Genomic DNA, 20,593 nt, shown 5'->3' with positions numbered 1-20,593 from the left:
AAAGTGCAAAGCCATAGGCTCACTCAATATCAGTAAATAACTTAAATTTGGAACACAGCATCATCGTTTTCACAGCTTGTTGGTTGTTAGAGGTAGAGTGTTTTAAAGTAGAGTTCTAAATCTTTTTTAAAGGCACAAAAGACAGGTCGGGTATTGAGAAACTTACATTTATGAATATAAAACTTAGCCAATAGTATAATGACGTTTCAAAGGTAATTTTTTTTTCATACAGTGTAAAACCAAGTATCACCTCTTTAAAACAAAGCACACATTTGTCATGAATGAAGGATGAAGCGACAGATGCCCTGCCATAGTGATGGAGTGCTTTCACAAGTCCAAAACAGGTGGTAAACAGTCTCTGGACGCATGTTACATCAAGTAACATCAAAATAAATAATATACTTTTTTTAATTTATTATTATTATTATTTTATTATAAAAAAAAATTTAATTTATTAAATTTTTTTTGTTAATATACGTTTTATTTTGAAACAAAATAGAGTAGGAAACAAAACGTTATTTTCAGTGTCGAGAGTAATAATAAGATATTAAAAGAGTTTTTTTTTTATAAATGTATTAAAATATCCTTTTTCAGGAAGACCAGAAGATCAAAGATAAATATATTTTTTTATATTTAAACGCAGGATGCAACACACAAAGTTAAAAACAATTTGTTTTTAATTTGTTTTTAAACTTTTATTTATAAAATTTCAACATTTACAAACAGACGAGAAACAATAATCAAAATAAGTACAAAAACAGTACAAAACAGTATAAATAATATACTTACAAGAGACGAGTCCTTGTGCGTGACGTCATAGTCATGCGCCGATGACAACCCTTGCGCATAAAGTACGCGCCTGGGTGCGCGCCCTTCGACACCAGCAGCTTGAAGCTTTCCCTGTGGCGGTCAGGGGGATTCGTCCCAGTCGCGCCAGTCTCATGATCAGCACCATGGCTGGCTCCTCACACCGAATAAAGCTTGGGCCGCTTGTCGCTGCCATTGACCAGGGGACGAGTTCCACACGGTTCTTGGTAACGTACCGGCGGTCAATCTGTGCTCGTTTAGTAAAGAAGTGCTAGCTTGTAAAATTGAATATTGTCACCCGAATTAGTCTGTTTTCTTACTTGTTTATACTTCTTACATGAGCGTCTTGAAAATATTTGCATTTATTAATAAAAAAAAAAGTTTAATCAAACTTGATTAGACTGGGTGCGGCTCGTGCTTCAAAAAATGTGGTGTTCGGCAATAACAATATACACTATATTGCCAAAAGTATTTGGCCACCCATTCAAATGATCAGAATCAGGTGTGTTAATCACTAGGGCTGGTCACAGGTGTATACAATCAAGCACTTAGGCATGGAGACTGTTTCTACAAACATTTGTGAAAGAATTGGCTGCTCTCAGGAGCTCAGTGATTTCCAGCGTGGAACTGCCATAGGATGTCACCTGTGCAACAAATCCAGTCGTGACATTTCCTAGCTCCTAAATATTCTAACCCAGACCTGGGCAAATTAAGGCCCGGGGGCCACATGCGGCCAGTTAACCTTTTCAATCTGGCCCGCCGGACATTCCCAAATAATTTTTCTTGATCTTTAAAGGGGAACATTATCACAATTTCAGAAGGGTTAAAACCATTAAAAATCAGTTCCCAGTGGCTTATTTTATTTTTCGAAGTTTTTTTCAAAATTTTACCATCCATCTTCTTCCGCTTATCCGAGGTCGGGTCGCGGGGGCAGCAGCCTAAGCAGGGAAGCCCAGACTTTCCTCTCCCCAGCCACTTCGTCCAGCTCCTCCCGGGGGATCCCGAGGCGTTCCCAGGCCAGCCGGGAGACATAGTCTTCCCAACGTGTCCTGGGTCTTCCCCGTGGCCTCCTACCGGTCGGACGTGCCCGAAACACCTCCCGAGGGAGGCGTTCGGGTGGCATCCTGACCAGATGCCCGAACCACCTCATCTGGCTCCTCTCGATATGGAGGAGCAGCGGCTTTACTTTGAGCTCCCCCCGGATGACAGAGCTTCTCACCCTATCTCTAAGGGAGAGCCCCGCCACCCGGCGGAGGAAACTCATTTCGGCCGCTTGTACCCGTGATCTTGTCCTTTCGGTCATGACCCAAAGCTCATGACCATAGGTGAGGATGGGAACGTAGATCGACCGGTAAATCGAGAGCTTTGCCTTCTGGCTCAGCTCCTTTTTCACCACAACGGATCGATACAGCGTCCGCATTACTGAAGATGCCGCACCGATCCGCCTGTCGATCTCACGATCCACTCTTCCCTCACTCGTGAACAAGACTCCGAGGTACTTGAACTCCTCCACTTGGGGCAAGATCTCCTCCCCAACCCGGAGATGGCACTCCATCCTTTTCCGGGCGAGAACCATGGACTCTGATTTGGAGGTGCTGATTCCCATCCCAGTTGCTTCACACTCGGCTGCGAACCGATCCAGTGAGAGCTGAAGATCTTGACCAGATGAAGCCATCAGGACCACATCATCTGCAAAAAGCAGAGACCTAATCCTGCAGCCACCAAACCAGATACCCTCAACGCCCTGACTGCGCCTAGAAATTCTGTCCATAAAGGTTATGAACAGAATCGGTGACAAAGGGCAGCCTTGGCGGAGTCCAACCCTCACTGGAAACAAAATTTTACCCATCGCGCAATATCCCTAAAAAAAAGCTTCAAAGTGCCTGATTTTAACCATCGTTATATACACTCGTCCATTTTCCTGTGACGTCACACAGTGATGCCAATACAAACAGCAAGGTATAGCGACATTAGCTCGGATTCAGACTCGGATTTCAGCGGCTTAACACTGTCTGATAAGATAATTACTAACAACTAGGAACTAGGTTTACAGCATATGAAATACATTTAGCAACAACTTGCACTTTGAGAGTGCAGACAGCCCATTTCAGGCACGCTAAGAACATATATTTTTCCACGATTTCAGCACTCAGGTTAACCATACCTAAATAGACACAAAATACTGCATTACACAAGACTACCCGAATGTACTCCAATGATTGAAAAAAACAAATGTTTTTAAGCCAAATTATTGGTAAACACAGTTTATGTATAATAATTTACGTAAAACCGCGAGTAATGAATAAAGTTTTCATCAATTAATATATTCTGTAGACATACCCTCATCCGCTCTCTTTTCCTGAAAGCTGATTCTGTCCAGTTTTGGAGTTGATGTCAGCATCTGCTTTGAGTGTCGCAGGATATCCACACATTCTTGCCATCTCTGTCGTAGCATAGCTTTCGCAGTAAAGTGTGCGGAACAAATGACTAACCATTTCGTCGGCTTTCCCCACACCCTCGTATTTTGAACAAATTTCGTCCAATTTCTTGCCACTTTCGCATCTTTGGGCCACTGGTGCATCTTGAATCCGTCCCTGTTCGTATTGTTACACCCTCCGACAACACACCGACGAAAGTGAGAAAATGGCGGATTGCTTCCCGATGTGACGTCACGTTGTGACGTCATCGCTTCGAGAGCGAATAATAGAAAGGCGTTTAATTCGCCAAAATTCACCCATTTAGAGTTCGGAAATCGGTTAAAAAAATATATGGTCTTTTTTCTGCAACATCAAGGTATATATTGACGCTTACATAGGTCTGGTGATAATGTTCCCCTTTAAGATGGAAACTGTAGCTGCCATTATGATGTGCAGTCATGTTTTCAAATTACCATAAGTCTTGAACTATAAAACGTATTTCAATGGTTGGAATCTGCGCTTTTGCATGATATTTTAGTGCAGGGGTCACCAACCTTTTTGAACCCAAGAGCTACTTCTTGGGTACTGATTGATGCGAAGGGCTACCAGTTTGATACACACTTGAATAAATTGCCAGAAATAGCCAATTTTCTCAATTTACCTTTAAATCTGTTATTAATAATTAATTATATTTATCTTTGTGGAAAGAAACACTGATCATCTTAATGATTTCTCACAATAAATATATATACTATTAAATTAAAAAAATAATTTATGGAGCATCATTAGTAATTTTTCCTGATTAAGATTAATTTTCGAATTTTGATGACCTGTTTTGAATAGGTTAAAATCCAATCTGCACTTTGTTAGAATATACAACAAATTGGACCAAGCTATATTTCTAACAAAGACAAATCATTATTTCTTCTAGATTTTCCAGAACAAATTTTTTTAAAGAAATTCAAAAAACTTTGAAATAAGATTTAAATTTGATTCTACAGATTTTCTATATTTGCCAGAATAATTTTTTTTGAATTTTAATCATAATAAGTTTGAAGAAATATTTCACAAATATTCTTCGTCGAAAAAACAGAAGCTAAAATGAAGAATTAAATTAAAATGTATTTATTATTCTTTACAATAAAAAATTGTTTTTACTTGAACATTGATTTAAATTGTCAGGAAAAAAGAGGAAGGAATTTAAAAGGTAAAAAGGTACTGTATATGTGTTTAAAAATTCAAAAATATTTTTTAAGGTTGTATTTTTTTCTCAAATTGTCTTTCTGAAAGTTATAAAAAGCAAAGTAAAAAAATTAATGAATTTATTTAAACAAGTGAAGACGAAGTCTTTAAAATATTTTCTTGGATTTTCAAATTCTATTTGAGTTTTGTCTCTCTTAGAATTAAAAATGTCGAGCAAAGCGAGACCAGCTTGCTAGTAAATAAATAAAATTAAAAAATAGAGGCAGCTCACTGGTAAGTGCTGCTATTTGAGCTATTTTTAGAACAGGCCAGCGGGCGACTCATCTGGTCCTTACGGGCGACCTGGTGACCCCTGTTTTAGTGACTAGTGTTGTCCTGATGCCAATATTATTTTGATACTTTTCGGTACTTTTCTAAATAAAGGGGACCGGAAAAAGTGTACTATTGGCTTTATTTTAACAAAAAATCTTAGGGGATGGCGGACCGGTACTTTTTCAGAGGCGGTATGGTACCGAATATGATTGATTAGTATCGCGGTACTATACTAATACCCGTATACCGTACAACCCTAGTAGTGACTATGGTAATCTACGTCACAGCAGGTCAGACGAGGCAACAAGCAGTGTGGGTGGGGAGCGTTTCCACAGAGTGTTTCCAGAGCGGCCAGCCTGAAATGTGAGTGCCAGGGACAGACGCAGAAGGAGATTTTTACAAGAAAGTTCTAAAGCTTAGTGATATATCAGATTGTAGATGTTTTTTGGTTTTTTTACCCTTCGCGTTCATATTTCGCTGTTTGTTGCATTTTTGTTGCATTTGGCTTGATTGTAAAATATGTCGATTGAGAGGGGGTGTGACGTTCATATGTTCTCAATATTCAGGGTTTTATCGTTCATAGAAACATTTAAAATTCCGTTTTTAAGGCGGTCTGTCTTAACATTTTTAGCATTCAATCAGACTTATTGTGAGGTTTTATATTAGTTTTCCTAAAAATAGAAATACCGGCCCCAGACACATTTTTCTCTCTAAATTTGGCCTCCGAGTCAAAATAATTGCCCAGGCCTGTTTTAAAGTCAACTGTCGGCTTTATTATAAGAAAATGGAAGAGTTTGGGAACAACAGCAACTCAGCCACAAAGTGGTAGGCCACATAAACTGACAGAGAGGGGTAGCTACAGAGCTCCAAACTTCATGTGTCCTTCCAATTAGCCCACGTACAGCACGCAGAGAGCTTCATGGAATGGGTTTCCATGGCCGAGCAGCTGCATCTAAGCCATACATCACCAAGTCCAATGCAAAGCGTGGGATGCAGTGGTGTAAAGAACGTCGCCACTGGACTCTAGAGCAGTGGAGACGTCTTCTCTGGAGTGATGAATCACGCTTTTCCATCTGGCAATGTGAGGGACGAGTCTGGGTTTGGAGGTTGCCAGGAGAACGGTAGATTTCGAACTGCATTGTGCCGACCGTGAAATTTGGTGGAGGCGGAATTATGGTGTGGGGTTGTTTTTCAGGGATTGGGCTTGACCCCTTAGTTCCAGTGAAATGAACTTTGAATGATCCAGGATACCAAAACATTTTGGACAATTCCATGCTCCCAACCTTGTGGGAACAGTTTGGAGCAGGGCCCTCCTCTTCCAACATGACTGTGCACCAGTGCACAAAGCAAGGTCCATAAAGACGTGGATGAACTTGACTGGCCTGCACAGAGTCTTGACTTGAACCCAATAGAACACCTTTGGGATTAATTAGAACGGAGACTGAGAGCCAGGCCTTCTCGACCAACATCAGTGTGTGACCTCACCAATGCGCTTCTGGAAGAATGGTCAAAAATTCCTATAAACACACTCCTCAACCTTGTGGACAGCCTTTCCAGAAGAGTTGACACTGTAATGGCTGCAAAAGGTGGACCGACATCATATTGAACCCTATGGGTTTGGAATGGGATGGCACTTCAAGTTCATATGTGAGTCAGGGCAGGTGGCCAAATACTTTTGGCAATATAGTGTACTTCAGGCTTGTTTGGATTATAAAGTGACAGGTGCACCACTGCAACGCATATCTATCAGCATACATAAATACTTGTGATGCCACCACTGAAAGATTTAAATAAAAGCTGTAAGCTGCTTAGTAAATACTAATTGTGCTCTTTGAAGGTCTTCAATTCCAAAACGGCAGAACTCCTCAGCCACCATCAGGTGGAAATCAAACAGAGCTTTCCCAAAGAAGGGTAAGTCAATTAACAAGCTCTAGTGCAATACTACCTGGAAATTATCACACACCTTTTCTTGCAATGCACCTCTTAGATGGGTGGAAGAGGACCCTAAAGAAATCCTGCAGTCGGTGTACGAGTGCATGGAGCGCACATGTGAAAAACTCACCCAGCTTAACATTGACATCTCAAATATTAAAGGTATGCAGTATTTGGACCTGTGTGTTATTATATGGAATAATAGTTTTGATTGTCACTTTCTAGCAATTGGCGTGACCAACCAAAGGGAAACCACACTTGTTTGGGACAAGGAAACAGGCGAGCCCCTCTACAATGCAATAGGTGATGTTTGTTGTTTATCTGGCTACTAAGTGTACTCTTAATCTTACAAACATATTTGCTTTTTATTTTTTAGTTTGGCTTGACCTGAGGACTCAATCAACAGTTGAAAGTCTGATTAACAAAACACCAGGGAAGAACAAAAACCACTTGAAGGTTAATATTTACATTTTCCCCCCCACTTTTTTTTCTACAATAAATGTTTACCTAGAGGGGAATGCACTTTTTTTTTGTAATTATGCCATTCGTTTACAATCGTTATGAAAGACAAGACGCAGACAGAATATTTATAGCAACGCTGCGATCAATAGCTTGTGAAAGTTTATTCTGGATCCTAAATAATGCCTCTCACCTTGATATTAGAATGATGAGGATGTAATCCGACAAGTTGGTACACTAGGACATCCACTTTAGACCCGGCAATGGGAAGAAAGATACAAAAAGACGCTAGGCTCAACCTTTTTTTTTAGTGACAATTGTGAGTCATTCTTCATCCAAACAGGACTATAACAATGTTTTATCAGTCGGCATCCTAATGACCGCAGACATTGTACGGTAAGTGATGTTTTATTATGTTTGTTGGCTCTCATGTCTACAGTGAGTAGTAATCAGTGATGTTGTTGAAGAAAAAAGTGAACCTTGTGATTCTTTTTTTAAATTAATGTGCTGTGTATGCCTAAAATGATCAAAATACGTAAATAAGACATCTTATAAATGTGCCTGTTCCTACCTTACATATATACTTCCAGCAAAATTTCCCCCCTGGGATTAATAAAGTATTTATGATTCTGATGTATATTAAACCTTGATGGACGTGTTTGGATGTTTTTTTAAGCGCTTTAAGGCAGATTAGTGCGGATCCATTATAAGCAGACTTTTGATCGCATTTGTTTACCAGTTAGAAATTTAATGTATAAAAAAAGAAAACTTGTTCTTGTGTTTCATAAGGATTGTGAATGATAGGCACAATTCCCCAAAAAAGTAAAGTTCCCTTTTTAAAGGGGTCATGTTATGATTTTTATTTTTTTTACTACATTTAAAACAATTCCTTATCGTCTACATAACAATTAATGGTGTTTTTTGTTGTTGAAATGTTTCATAGATTGTTTTACAAACTGTTTTCAAGCTGCTTTCTGACCATCCTGTCAGGATGCGCCATTTTTTGTTGTTTTTAGCGCTTCCATAGCGAGTTTATTGAGGATGTAGATTAAACTATACCCTACTTTGTGTTAGTAATGGCAACAGTGGAGGCTGAATGTCCATGCCCCACAGCAAGAGGATAGAGAAAAATGATCTTATTGACTACAATGGCTGATGCGTGCAAGGCATGTTGGAATACATTTACACCATATATGGACAATCTGGTGATGGTTTTTCCAATCGGTGATGTAACGGCCTGTTTTAAGGAAGTATGGAAGGCAAGATTGTTTTATAAATATCTGCGCAATGCCTCCATGGTTTGATTCAAATTTTTGGTAATTATGAAGACCCTAAATACTCATCAGCAGGTACTAATAGGTAAGAAAAGTTAGTTTTCCATAATAGGGTAAAACAAAACACCAGATAATATTTCCTAACAGATGCCATTTGGGGGTCCTGATACACACACCATGATAATACCCGTATATTGAAGCACAGTGTGTCTGTATTTTGTGGGCGGTCTTATTTATGTTCCTCCACTTTGACTGTGTCTTCCCCCGACAGCAATGTTGTAGTTTTTACCTATTTTACAGTGTGTCTACTGACAGACATTAGTTCAAACTATACACTGCTTTGTGTTCTAAATGATGACAGCGGAGGATGCATGTGCATCTATGAGCTAGTCTGCCCCACAACAGGATAAAGAAAATGGCGCTTATTGACTACAGCTTGGACTCGCGCAAAGCACTTCGGTTACATTTCTACCATGTATGGAGATGGAGATGGGATAGACTTTATTTATCCCACAATGAGGAAATGATGTGGTTGTAGTGCATATACAAAAAGTCCACACAAATTAGTGTAAAGACACACAAGGACATAAAAGACATAAAAAAACCACAGAGCTGATACAACCAGCTGCCACTTCAGGGGAACCAATTTAACATACAGCTACAAAGTAAAACACAACGAAAAAACATTTTATTTCAAATTTTCCGGACTTATGCAGATCACAAATACTCAAAAAATTGTACCAAAAGGTAAGAAATGTTGGTTTTGCACTATTGGTCCCCTTTAAGTAGCAACCATCTTTGTTAGATTGCAAGTACTGTACAATATCTACCCTTATTGACTTCACTTTACATGTAATCCCCCCTCCGAGGTTTCTCGTTGTTCCCATTGGGTTGAGTTTTTTTCTTGCCCTGATGTGGGATCTGAGCCGAGGATGTCGTTGTGGCTTGTGCAGCCCTTTGAGACACTTGTGATTAAGGGCTATATAAATAAACTTTGATAGATGATTGATTGAGTTAAACAAATAACATTTCACTGCCTTTATCAAGCACAAAACAGGTCTCCCAATCAGCACTTACTTCAGTGCAGTGAAACTTCGCTGGCTGATGGACAACGTAGAGGAGGTCCACAAAGCTGTTGTTTCTCACCGTGCCATGTTTGGCACCATCGACTCTTGGCTAATTTGGGTGAGACTTTTGTTGCTTGTTGACTCTTTTTGTGAAAGAGGAGCTGACTGGGTGTAAATGTCCCTGCAGTGTCTAACCGGCGGCAAGTCCAGTGGAGTCCACTGCACAGATGTGACCAACGCCAGTAGAACCATGCTGTTCAACATTCACACTATGGACTGGGACCCAGAGCTCTGCAAGTATGGCACCTGCTTTGCCTTGTGCGTACGTGTTGCATCCACTCATGTTTTTTTCTAATCCCCCTCAGATATTTTGGCATTCCAATGGAAATCCTGCCACGAGTGAGAAGCTCTTCAGAAATCTACGGCCTCATGGTGAGCCATTGTTTGGAATTCATGCTTAGCGGCATGCTGTTTCTAAGACAACAAAATATTTTCTACCTGCATGAACTTTGACTAAAAAAATTTGTAGGCATTATATTGTATGTCATTGTCCTTCCTCTCTCCCCGCTAGAAAATATGTTCTAGCTGGGTAAGTAATTCTGTAACTCTTCTGTCACTTTCCTCATCATGCTAAAAAAAAAACGCCCTGCTTCTGCTTATTTGACCTAGTGGCACACTCTGAATCCCACAAGCCCATTTCCAATTTATGTACTAGAATGCTACCACTGCAGTCTATTGTATCAAAGTCCTGTACCAACTAAAACATGTATTACACAATGTGTATTTGATTACAGCAACAAATAGTTTGATGTGTTTGTTTGAAAATGTGCTGGTTGGTTTGTGTGCCACTTTGCCTCTGTTGTGATTGTCACCCACCATCTTTCTGCTGCAGCGACCCCATTAGAGCTTCTAAATCTCCTCACTCCTCTAACAGTGCCCAACCGGTGGCCTCACAAAGGAGTAAAGAGATTTAGTCCATGTCCATGTAAACACTGTTGTATTTAAAAATGTTGTTTTGGCCTGTTGTGCTCAAACTAATATTTTAATATTTATGGAAATGTCAGTCTAAGGCATTTGCCTGTAAATGCAGGGGCTTGTCTCACCTGCATGCACTACTTTTTTGAAAAATATTATCAAACATTTTTTTTATCTTGTTGTAGTAAACCTTAGTTGAAGTTGTACCACATTTGCAGTACTGTTATTGCTTTATTTTACTGTGATATTGTCTGGGCAAGGTGATTTCAACTTTTACGTGGTAATAGTTGTTTTCCTTTAACATTTTAGCAACAAATTGTGACACTTTTAGACATGTTTTATTCCATGCAGCCTTTGAATGTGATTTACTTGTATATCTGAGAGGACACTAATTCCATTCCAGTAAATAAATATCATATTTGATTTTTTTTTGCAGAAGTCTGGAGCACTCTCCGGTATTCCCATTTCAGGGGTAAGTTTTTCTTTCATGAATTTTATAGTGTTATGTGAATCACTGTGACACCATCTGATGCTCACGCATGTCCTTCCAGTGTCTTGGGGATCAGTCGGCAGCGCTGGTCGGACAGATGTGCTTCCAGGATGGGCAGGCTAAAAACACGTAAGTGTGCGTGCCCTGCGATTTTTAGAGAGCACAAGGTCACAATGTTTGTCTTTCAGGTATGGAACAGGTTGCTTTTTGCTGCGCAACACTGGACCCAAGGTGATGCCACTGACTAATAAATGTCTGTCGGTTAGAACATCCTTTCAAAGATGTTTTAATGTTCTCTTTTGCAGCCAGTAATGTCTGACCACGGTCTTCTGACCACTGTGGCCTACAAACTGGGTCGAGACAAGCCTCCCTGCTATGCATTGGAGGTACATGAATTATTTTTACTAATGATCTTCCCTTGTGTTACAACAAATACCAATATGTTTACGTATGCAGATGACACAACTCGGTACAGTACTGCCTTTACCTTAAATGACCTAGAAAATAACTTAAATCAGGACCTCAAGATAGTGTCACGCTGGGTAAAAGATAGTATACTTGTTGTGAATATTGACATAACAAAAAGCATTCTTTTTGGATCCAGGCATATGCTTGTTGATGACCCTCAGCTTCATCTTTCAATGTCAGATATACCTATTGAGCAGGTTAAAAAAGCAAAACTGCTTGGTGTGCTATTAGACTGTCATGGTCCAATCATATTTATGGTATTTTAATGAAAATGGGAAGAGGTTTAGCCATGGTCAGGAAGTGCTCCACCTACCGGGTACTTGACATCAACAATGGGTCAAGTCATACAGTCCTTGGTTTTCGGTCATCTTCATTACTCTCTTATAATATGGTCCGCTATGACTAAGCCTGACCTGAACAAACTGCAATTTGTTCAGAACAGAGCAGCTAGACTGGTGCTTAAATGTTCTTTGCGCACTAATATTTCATATATGCATTCACGCCTGTCCTGGTTATCTATTGAACAAAAGATGCATTGTAGTCTCCTTATGTTCTTTAGAACTATCATGTTAGATCAATCACCAGAATACTTTTACAAACAGTTTTTAAAATCAACTAACACACATATTCATGACACTAGGAATGCCAGCAATGGCTATTTGGCACCTCCTGCTCCCAGGACCAATCTCCTCAAACATACAGTCATGTATAGATGTATATCATTCTGGAATCGGTTGCCATCTCACATTAATCTCTCACAAAGTAAATTGTCATTCAAGACAGCTTTGAAGATACACCTATTGCATCTGCCCACATGACATGCATTTTTAATACTGGGTTTAACTAGCTTTGTTACCTTATGTTGTACTCTTCTTTTGTATATTGTTTGGTAATGTATGTATTCTTTGTATTTTTATTTTGTATGCTCTTATATGGACCCCAGGAAGACTAGCGGTCGCCTTGGCGTCAGCTAATGGGGATCCATTCAATAAACAATTAATACAAATTTTGAAATGAGCATACCCATCAAACAATAAACTCCATTGGGTTTTCACCAGGGTTCAGTAGCCATAGCAGGAGCTGTGGTCCGTTGGCTGCAGGACAATCTTGGGATCATTGGATCTTCTAAAGAGCTTGGTATGTTCCGCTATCAACACATCTTTTAAAGTGCGGTAGCTAACAAAAAATAGTACACCCCTTTGCAGCCATTTTTATTGCAGTAGTTATTCTCAGGGGACAATATCACAGTATTTAAACTTGGATGAACTTTTAAGCAGTGATTCCCAACCACAATAAGCCATGAGAGTAAATGTTCTTATTTCACTAGATTGGTCCGAAATTATTTTCTACAAATCTTTGTTCATCCTTCAATGCCAGGGACAGAAAAAATGAGCAATACAAATTAAATGCTCCTCCACTAGATGGCATTAGGGATATAATTAACGTGTTGGAGCACACTACCAAACAAAAATGTTGAGATGTTTCTGAGGTAGAATGTGTTGGCTTAAATAACCCTGATTTAGAGTAGTCATTGTACAGCTTGTATAGCAGCATATAGTTACTCTTTCACTGAAAATGGTGCAATGGAGCCAATATTGTCTAAATAGCTGGCAATGAAAGTGAATACCAATCTACCTGGTAATTGTCAAGCATGATGGCGTCATGGCCTGGATTTGCATGAGTACTGCTGGTACTAGGGAGCGGTGGTTCTTTGAGGGAAACATACATTCCAACATTTACTATGACGTTGTGAAACAGCTTTTTTTCAACATAGTCACAAACTTACCTGTGTTCATATTGACAGCAGTTTTCGTGTAGTTTTACTCAGTCTTTTGATGAACAAGTCTCCTAGTTTTAGTATAACTCAGATAATCTACATTGATTTAGTTTGTCTGCTAAATTGTCACTACATTTAAGCCAGCTAAAATTACAGTACATTTAAAATATAAAAGCATCTTTAAAGCTTCTTTGAAAGCACCTTTATTTAGTGTACCTGCAGTTACTCATTTTTGGTCCACATGTAAATGTGGCATTTTTTTCCAACTTTCTTTTTGTATATCAGCTGTCAGTCAGTGTCATCTAAAAGTCTATCCTATCCAAAGTTGTCATCTTTAACATTAGTGACAGTTAATCCTGTGCTGGTAATTATTTGCTGTCGAGCCACAAAGTTGTCACATATAAGAGTTGAAGATATATTTTATAGGCATTGTTTGCTGTTCTTTGCACCATGTTATCAGCTGTTGTCATCTGAGCCGCCTCTGTAACTAATGTCAGTATTTTGCTAGAGCAACTGCCGCTCTTCGAAAAATGTGGACGAAGGAGTAGCTTAAGGGTATTTAACATCCATCGGCTCTGTAATGTCATAGAGTGAAAGAAATATTGACACTTTGGACACATGAAGTGTAGTTGTTTTGTCAGCTATTTATACAGTAATGGCTTTGTGATTAGTTATTTTCAGTGGATTGTAAATCCATACTACTCTAAATGATATCCAAGTTTAATTTCTATCATATTGCCCCTTCAGAAGATATAACCAACTTTTTTCCAATCCATGCAGAAAAGTTGGCAGCGTCAGTTGGAACGTCGTATGGGTGTTACTTTGTTCCTGCCTTTTCCGGCCTTTATGCTCCTTACTGGGAGCCCAGTGCCAGAGGGTAGGACCACGTTTGGACCACTTGTGAGCAGAACTACTCCATGTACTTTCTGTCTACTGAATCTTTTTGTGTGTCCCAGGGTCATTTGTGGGTTAACCCAGTTCACCAATAAGAGTCACTTAGCGTTTGCTGCACTGGAAGCTGTCTGCTTCCAAACAAGAGAGGTGAAACCTCATACAGACACACAAACTAACATATCTCTCCTTAACGTGGTTGGAAATTGTGCTTGAATGCATGTTTATTTGTTTGCAGATCCTAGATGCAATGAATCAGGACAGTGGCATTCCTCTCACTCAGCTGCAGGTGGATGGAGGAATGACTTCCAACAGGTTGCTGATGCAACTGCAGGCGGACATACTATGCATCCCCGTTGGTAGGCCTTCCTATTGCTTTTTATATCTATATCATCGCTGCCTGATGTGAAGATTGTATCACATTACTGTGGAATGTGGAGAATCTCATGTTACAAAGTTAAAATCCTTTAAAGTAGGGCTGTCTTCAAATAGTCAAAGTCGACGATTCGTAGGAGTCTAATTCAACTATTAATCTCGCAGTTGAATCGTCCCCTGCGAGCAAGGGAGGCAAGTTGAGTACCTGCTGAGGATGATAGGCTGATTGTGTTCATCATATGTTCTTTAAATAGTAGTAAAATATTAGTGTGCAGACAAATAGTTTTTTAGAGAGTAAGCGATCACTCTTACTGCTCACAGTTTCTGATGTCACTTTAGCCTTTATCAGAGCGGTCAATGCTTCCTGGTTTAATAACAGCTGGCTGTGTATTGGCCTCCCACATCTCTCATTCTCTAAAAAACTATTGGTCTGCACCTACGAATCAAGAATGTTGTAAGGACGTTTCTACACGCCTGAAATTGGATACGCCCACTAGGTGTAGGTCTCTTGCAAAGGTAACGATCCTTCCGCAAGTTCACATATGGAAAATTTGTTACGACTTGTACTTCTTCTATTTAGTCAAGTTTGTTTTCTTCTCGGCGCTGGGCCTCACAATCCAATCTCTACCACGTTTTTCCTATCAGAGTTGTTTAGCTAATTGAGATCTGTTTTGGTCATTTTAACAAAATCTTTATTCAATTTTTTACTTAACTTTGGACTATTCACCATATAAATGCTAGAGCTACAGTAAATCAATGACATTACTGTTTATTTTTGTCTTGGGGAAAAAAGCAACAATGCCATAGATTCGAGTGAGCGTCATGAAAATCCTCAGCCAAAGACAACCCTACTTTAAAGTGGACTTTATTGTCCAGTGACGTGCGGTGAGGTTCATGGCTGGTGAGGCACTGACTTCATCACAGTCAGATTTACAAACATATGAACCCTAAAGAGTATCTTATTCACCATTTGATTGGCAGCAGTTAACGGGTTATGTTTAAAAGCTCATACCAGCATTTTTCCCTGCTTGGCACTCAGCATCAAGGGATGGAATTGGGGGTTAAATCACCAAAAATTATTCCCGGCCGCGGCGCCGCTGCTGCCCACTGCTCCCCTCACCTCCCAGGGGGTGATCAAGGGATGGGTCAAATGCAGAGGACAAATTTCATTACAACTAGTGTGTGTGTGACAATCATTGGTACTTTAACTTAACTTTAACTTTACACATACAAACTGTAGCACACAAAAAAGCACATTTAATAAAAAAAACGTTATTATGGTCTTACCTTTACTTATAAATAAAGTCCATTCGCCGCTGTTGTGCTGGATTAATGAACCCCCTGACGGGTGTGTTATATCAACTAAAGCCCTCACTTGAACTTTCCACGTGCAAGATTGAATCTATTTAAAAAGTGTAACCGAGGGTTTATAAATGTCGCCTATACTGTATGAAACTACAAAATAACAAACACGGAGGCTCCAGTTTACACGAGGACCGCTTTATTTACCTTCTTTCAAAAACCTCCGCTCCACTACAACATGTCATCACTTCCGCTCTTGGCGCCTTCAAAATAAGAGCTCAAGGCATATACTGTATAACAGCGCATAACAGGAACTTAACATCACAAATAGGAAAGCCCATAAAAATAGGTTACAAAAGTTATTTAATAAGAAGCCAAAAAGTGCAAAAACAATAATGTTCATGTTGGAGGAGTTGTGAATTAGATACACCTGCAGTCTGCAGGTGTACCTAATGTTGTGGCCCTGCAGTCATTCACAACTCCTCCAACACGAACATTATTGTTTTTGCACTTTTTGGCTTCTTATGAAATAACTTTTTTAAATAGATTCAATCTGGCACGTGGAAAGTTTAAGTGTGGGCTTTAGTTGATATAACAATTCTACGGCGGGGGTGCAGGAGGCGGGGCTACTGGAGCCTCAGCCAGTGCGTCTTTTGCAGCAGTTTTATGATCGCTCAGCACAAGAAATACATTACACACATACAGTTGTTGACAAAATACACTGTACATTATATACCTCAGCTAACTAAACTATGGAAATGTATAATATAATTCATATAGCAATACGGTCTCACTGCACAGCAGGCCAGCAGTTAGCCGAGTCCGTCCATGTTGAGGCACTGAGTGACGTGCCTCAACTGGCTGCTGTTCACCGCACCGTCTCTTCTCAGTATTTGAACGGCAAATGTGATTTTGAATAAAAATAATCTAAAACTGGTGAAGTTAAATGGAAAATAACTTTATAGTATAATGACTGCATACATATAACAATTTAATTAATTTTTTTTCTTTTTACATTTTTTTTCTTTCCATGATGGCAGGTGAGGCCCCGCCTCACCTGCCTCTAGTGACTGCACATCACTGTTATTGTCATATGCGAAACAAATGTTGCTTTTCTTAAAGATACATATTTCCTGAAGGAATGTTAAAAATAATTCTTGTTTCATGTTTTTAGTAAAGCCGTCCATGCCTGAGACTACCGCTCTGGGGGCAGCAATGGCAGCCGGTGCAGCAGAGGGGGTCAGCGTGTGGAGTCTGAACCCAGACGACCTGAGTGAAGTGACGTCCGAGAAGTTTGATCCTCAGATCAACACTGAAGGTACATCAACAGGTGCACGTCCCACTCACATGGCAGGTACAGTGGTAACTTGGTTTCAAGGCTGTACGGTGCGACAAATTTACTTGCAAATGCGCCTAAAAATAGACTGTGCGACTTGAAAAAAAAAACAACTGTCGCACATGTGCGAATAGGAATTTCAACCATTTCATCGCATTTTGCTCAACAATAAATCCATCTAAATTTGATCAGACTAGAGTAAAATTTCCGCCCATCTGTATAGCATGTTTGAAACAAACTTAAATTATAACAATAACCAAATGGACAAGTGATTGATGTCCCTTCCTCCACGGTTGGATATGGTTTAATACATGGCTCTCCCCCTCGCTGTCTTCACAAACTCGTCTTCAATTAAGGTAAAAGTAATGTAAAATGTTTATTTATTATCTGTCAATTATTAGTATTTGACATAATTTTCTGCATATAAAACTAAAATAATCTCTATAAAATGAGTTTTGTGGGAACATGTTTGTGTCCGGAACAGATTTATTAAAATTAAAACAGATTTAAATATCAAATTTTTGTCTGACCTTTTTTTGGAATTGACTACAAATGAAAAATGGAAGTTCCACACCACAGTTCAAGATTAGTTTGATGTGACTGTTTGGATGTTCCTGGCAGAGAGTGAGTTCCGGTATGCGCGATGGAAGAAAGCGGTTCAGAAGTCTATGAACTGGGAGACCACAGAGCTTCCATTTAATGGAAATGGTAGGAAGGTTCATATTGATTAGTATTTATTTATTTAATCCATTTTAAGCATGGTTTGTGTGACTTGTTGCTTTGTGATCAGGTGAAAGCAGCATCTTCAGCAGTGTCCCACTGGGCTTCTACATCATGGGCAGCATGCTGATGCTGATTGGAGCCAATTATATTGCAGGTTGGTGTTCATTGGTTTCAGTTCTGAAGACTAAAATCATTGTCATCAAAACTAAAAACAAGCTCCTGTCTGTCACCTGAAGGCCACAAATAGTCTCCGGCAGCTGGCGGTAATCAGGATTTCAATTTCTCCAAGAAGTCACTCCAGAAGAAAAAAAGGCTCTTGAAACAGATACTGAAAGCAGAGCTGCCAACATGAAAGCATTTTTCGTTCTGTGTCCCTTGAATACACTTTGCTGCTTTCCAGGTACATATTTTGTTTCAGTTTCAAGTGCAGTCTCAGACCTTGTACTGCAGCAGCATGTGATTGGTCTACTCCTAGTAGATTATTCCAAAGAATACAGTCCACTTTCGCAAATGCCCTCTCCTCTGATTTTGGATCAACATTTGCAATAACATCGATGGATTAGTTCTCACTTTTCCATTGTTCGCTCGCAACAAAGGTAGCTAACCATCAGAGCCCTCGTAAAATGACTTCAAGGTTGGCGGATCTGTGAATGTGACCTTTTTCCCCTTTTTAAATTGTCTTGTTGAACATGAACTACAGCAGGAGAAAGCATGCAGGATGTTTTGCTTACTATGTCAATGTGTTGTCGATACTGCTGGATTAACGTGATCCTTAAAACCAGTACATTCACACTACTTATTCTTCAGTTACCACCCCTCCTAAAACTTGTTTTACTTCATTTTTTTAGAGCACTTTATAGGGTATTTTCCTTTGTGGGTCTATCATTTTTTAAAGGGGAAAAAATATGTGGAATTTCCACTTACAAAGTTGCTGAACTGATTGTAAATCAGACGTGAGCTTAAAAATGTATTTAAATGTTGGTCTATGGATCTTCTTATACGAAAGTGTCTAATCAACGCACTTGATCAAGTACTTGCAGAATGAGTATAGATCTGTATTTATTTGTGTGTGCATGCCCAAATGGTAAAACTGTCAAGACCTAAAAGTTTCTTAAATTATGGACAGAGACTACTGTGGTAACCGTAATGAAAATGTGTCCTGTCATTTTTTTGTAATGTATGATCCTCAACAAGATATGCACTTTGTTCTGATGCTTTCATTGTTGTGGGAAAATATCGATTACATGCAGAAAAATATCAGAAATAAATTATTCTTGAGATAACTTTTCTTTGTGGGATTTTACTTTAGGCTTTTACTACTTTTTTTTTTTTTTTTTTTTTTTTTTTTAAGTAGTATTTTACTCTTTACTAAAACTGCAGCACTCAATTTTTTTTTTTTTTTGCTGAAAGTTCAATACCATAATATTTGTTGGTTGTTGTATATTTTTAGCTTAATTTTTTATTTAAATTGTTAGTTCACTTTGTTTGCCCTTTGCTGCTGTAAATGTCCCCGTTGTGGGATGAATAAATAAAGGATCATATTGTCTTATTTATCCTCGCAAAAAAGATTGTAGTGTTCCCTCGATTATTACAAGCTAAATTTCTGCGATTTTGGGACGATATTTATTTTGATTTAATGGAATATTGTAGGAATTTCTCTTTATGCACTCCACGGTTTTCACAAGCACATTTGAGCATTTCCTTTGCTCAAAACACTTCATACACTCTAAAACCGACATTTTAACATGAAACTTCAATGAGCACTCCAATCTCAATGTAGTCAATGGTACTCTAAAATCCACGATGAGCTGAGGTCGCAGTAAGTAAACCACAAAGTGGCGAGGGAACTCTGTATTGAGTCTGCAACTATTGAACAATGTTTTAATTTTTTATATAATCGATGAGCATGTGTCCCAGTTCTGACTAAACATGGGGATGACGTTACAATGTTATGCACTAACAAATAAAACAAAATAATTAATTAGTGTAGCGATTTGTTTGTCCATCTATTGGTTAGTTGTCATTCTCGTTAATGGATAACTAACAAATGGGGGTTTGCCATATTGATCCGTGGAGTTGGGTGGTTCTTTTGACGCCATTTTTCAAGGTTGTCCAAAGAATCTTTTTTGTTGGCCTTTAACACATTCTTCAAATACAATTCCTAAACAACGCCACACATTGCTGGTACTAATAATTCTAATAACTATAAAAACCTGTGGTAATTTTGATTGGGCCTGCTACCTGTTGTGAATCTCTGGTAGGGTTGCCACCTTTCAGAATTGGATACAAGGAACACCCCTCACGGCGGGAAGAAATTTGAGGGTTTGGCCCCCCAAAACCCTGAAATGCATAGAAAAGTGTATCTTGTGTATGAAAAAACTAAATGCTTTAATTAAATTGACATTCACATTTCATAATAGCCTCTGGCCCCTGGGGTCACTTGGTGGTCAGTAAGGAAGGGGCAGTCAAGAAAGCATTTAGTCATACTTAAAGTTTAAAGTGCTTTATTAGCAATGAACATTGCTAAAGTGCTGTAAATTAAACAAAGATTTGCAGTTTAACACCCAAAAAAACTAAACGAAACACTTGAACTTGTGTATACATGTTTAGATAAATTATGTCCATGTATCGTAACTAGCCTGAACTTGAGCATATAGGCCTGGCCTACTGTATTCTATACATATAACTAGGGATGTCCGATAATGGCTTTTTGCCGATATCCGATATATTGTCCAACTCTTTAATTACCGATACCGATATCAACTGATACTGATATATACAGTCG

The 20,593-nt window shown here is 39.1% G+C and overlaps 1 protein-coding gene across 1 annotated transcript; it reads left to right on the top strand.

The window, feature by feature from the left end:
• The first annotated feature begins 822 nt into the window (after window positions 1-822).
• On the top strand, window positions 823-19,091 carry LOC133622487 (glycerol kinase 3). The gene is made up of 20 exons (XM_061985280.2): window positions 823-1,034; window positions 6,577-6,650; window positions 6,727-6,833; window positions 6,897-6,974; window positions 7,048-7,127; window positions 9,452-9,589; window positions 9,659-9,768; window positions 9,837-9,903; window positions 10,883-10,918; window positions 10,998-11,065; window positions 11,125-11,167; window positions 11,242-11,322; window positions 12,463-12,541; window positions 13,962-14,058; window positions 14,138-14,222; window positions 14,311-14,431; window positions 16,924-17,067; window positions 17,707-17,793; window positions 17,876-17,962; window positions 18,045-19,091. Exons 1-20 carry the CDS (start codon window positions 831-833, stop codon window positions 18,053-18,055), a joined length of 1,797 nt encoding a protein of 598 aa, XP_061841264.1. The 5' UTR covers window positions 823-830; the 3' UTR covers window positions 18,056-19,091.
• Window positions 19,092-20,593: the final 1,502 nt, after the last annotated feature.

The sequence above is a fragment of the Nerophis lumbriciformis genome, linkage group LG23 (assembly GCF_033978685.3).
Source record: "Nerophis lumbriciformis linkage group LG23, RoL_Nlum_v2.1, whole genome shotgun sequence".
NCBI classification, from domain to species: domain Eukaryota; kingdom Metazoa; phylum Chordata; class Actinopteri; order Syngnathiformes; family Syngnathidae; genus Nerophis; species Nerophis lumbriciformis.
This window is presented reverse-complemented; position numbering and strand designations above follow the sequence as displayed.

Bases quoted from the DNA above. Each gene is read 5' to 3' on its own strand.
- LOC133622487 (XM_061985280.2), top strand. From the start codon at position 831: ATGACAACCCTTGCGCATAAAGTACGCGCCTGGGTGCGCGCCCTTCGA. The intron at 1,035-6,576 runs GTAACGTACCGG...TGCTCTTTGAAG, and splicing joins CGAGTTCCACACGGTTCTTG to GTCTTCAATTCCAAAACGGC. The intron at 6,834-6,896 runs GTATGCAGTATT...GTCACTTTCTAG, and splicing joins TGACATCTCAAATATTAAAG to CAATTGGCGTGACCAACCAA.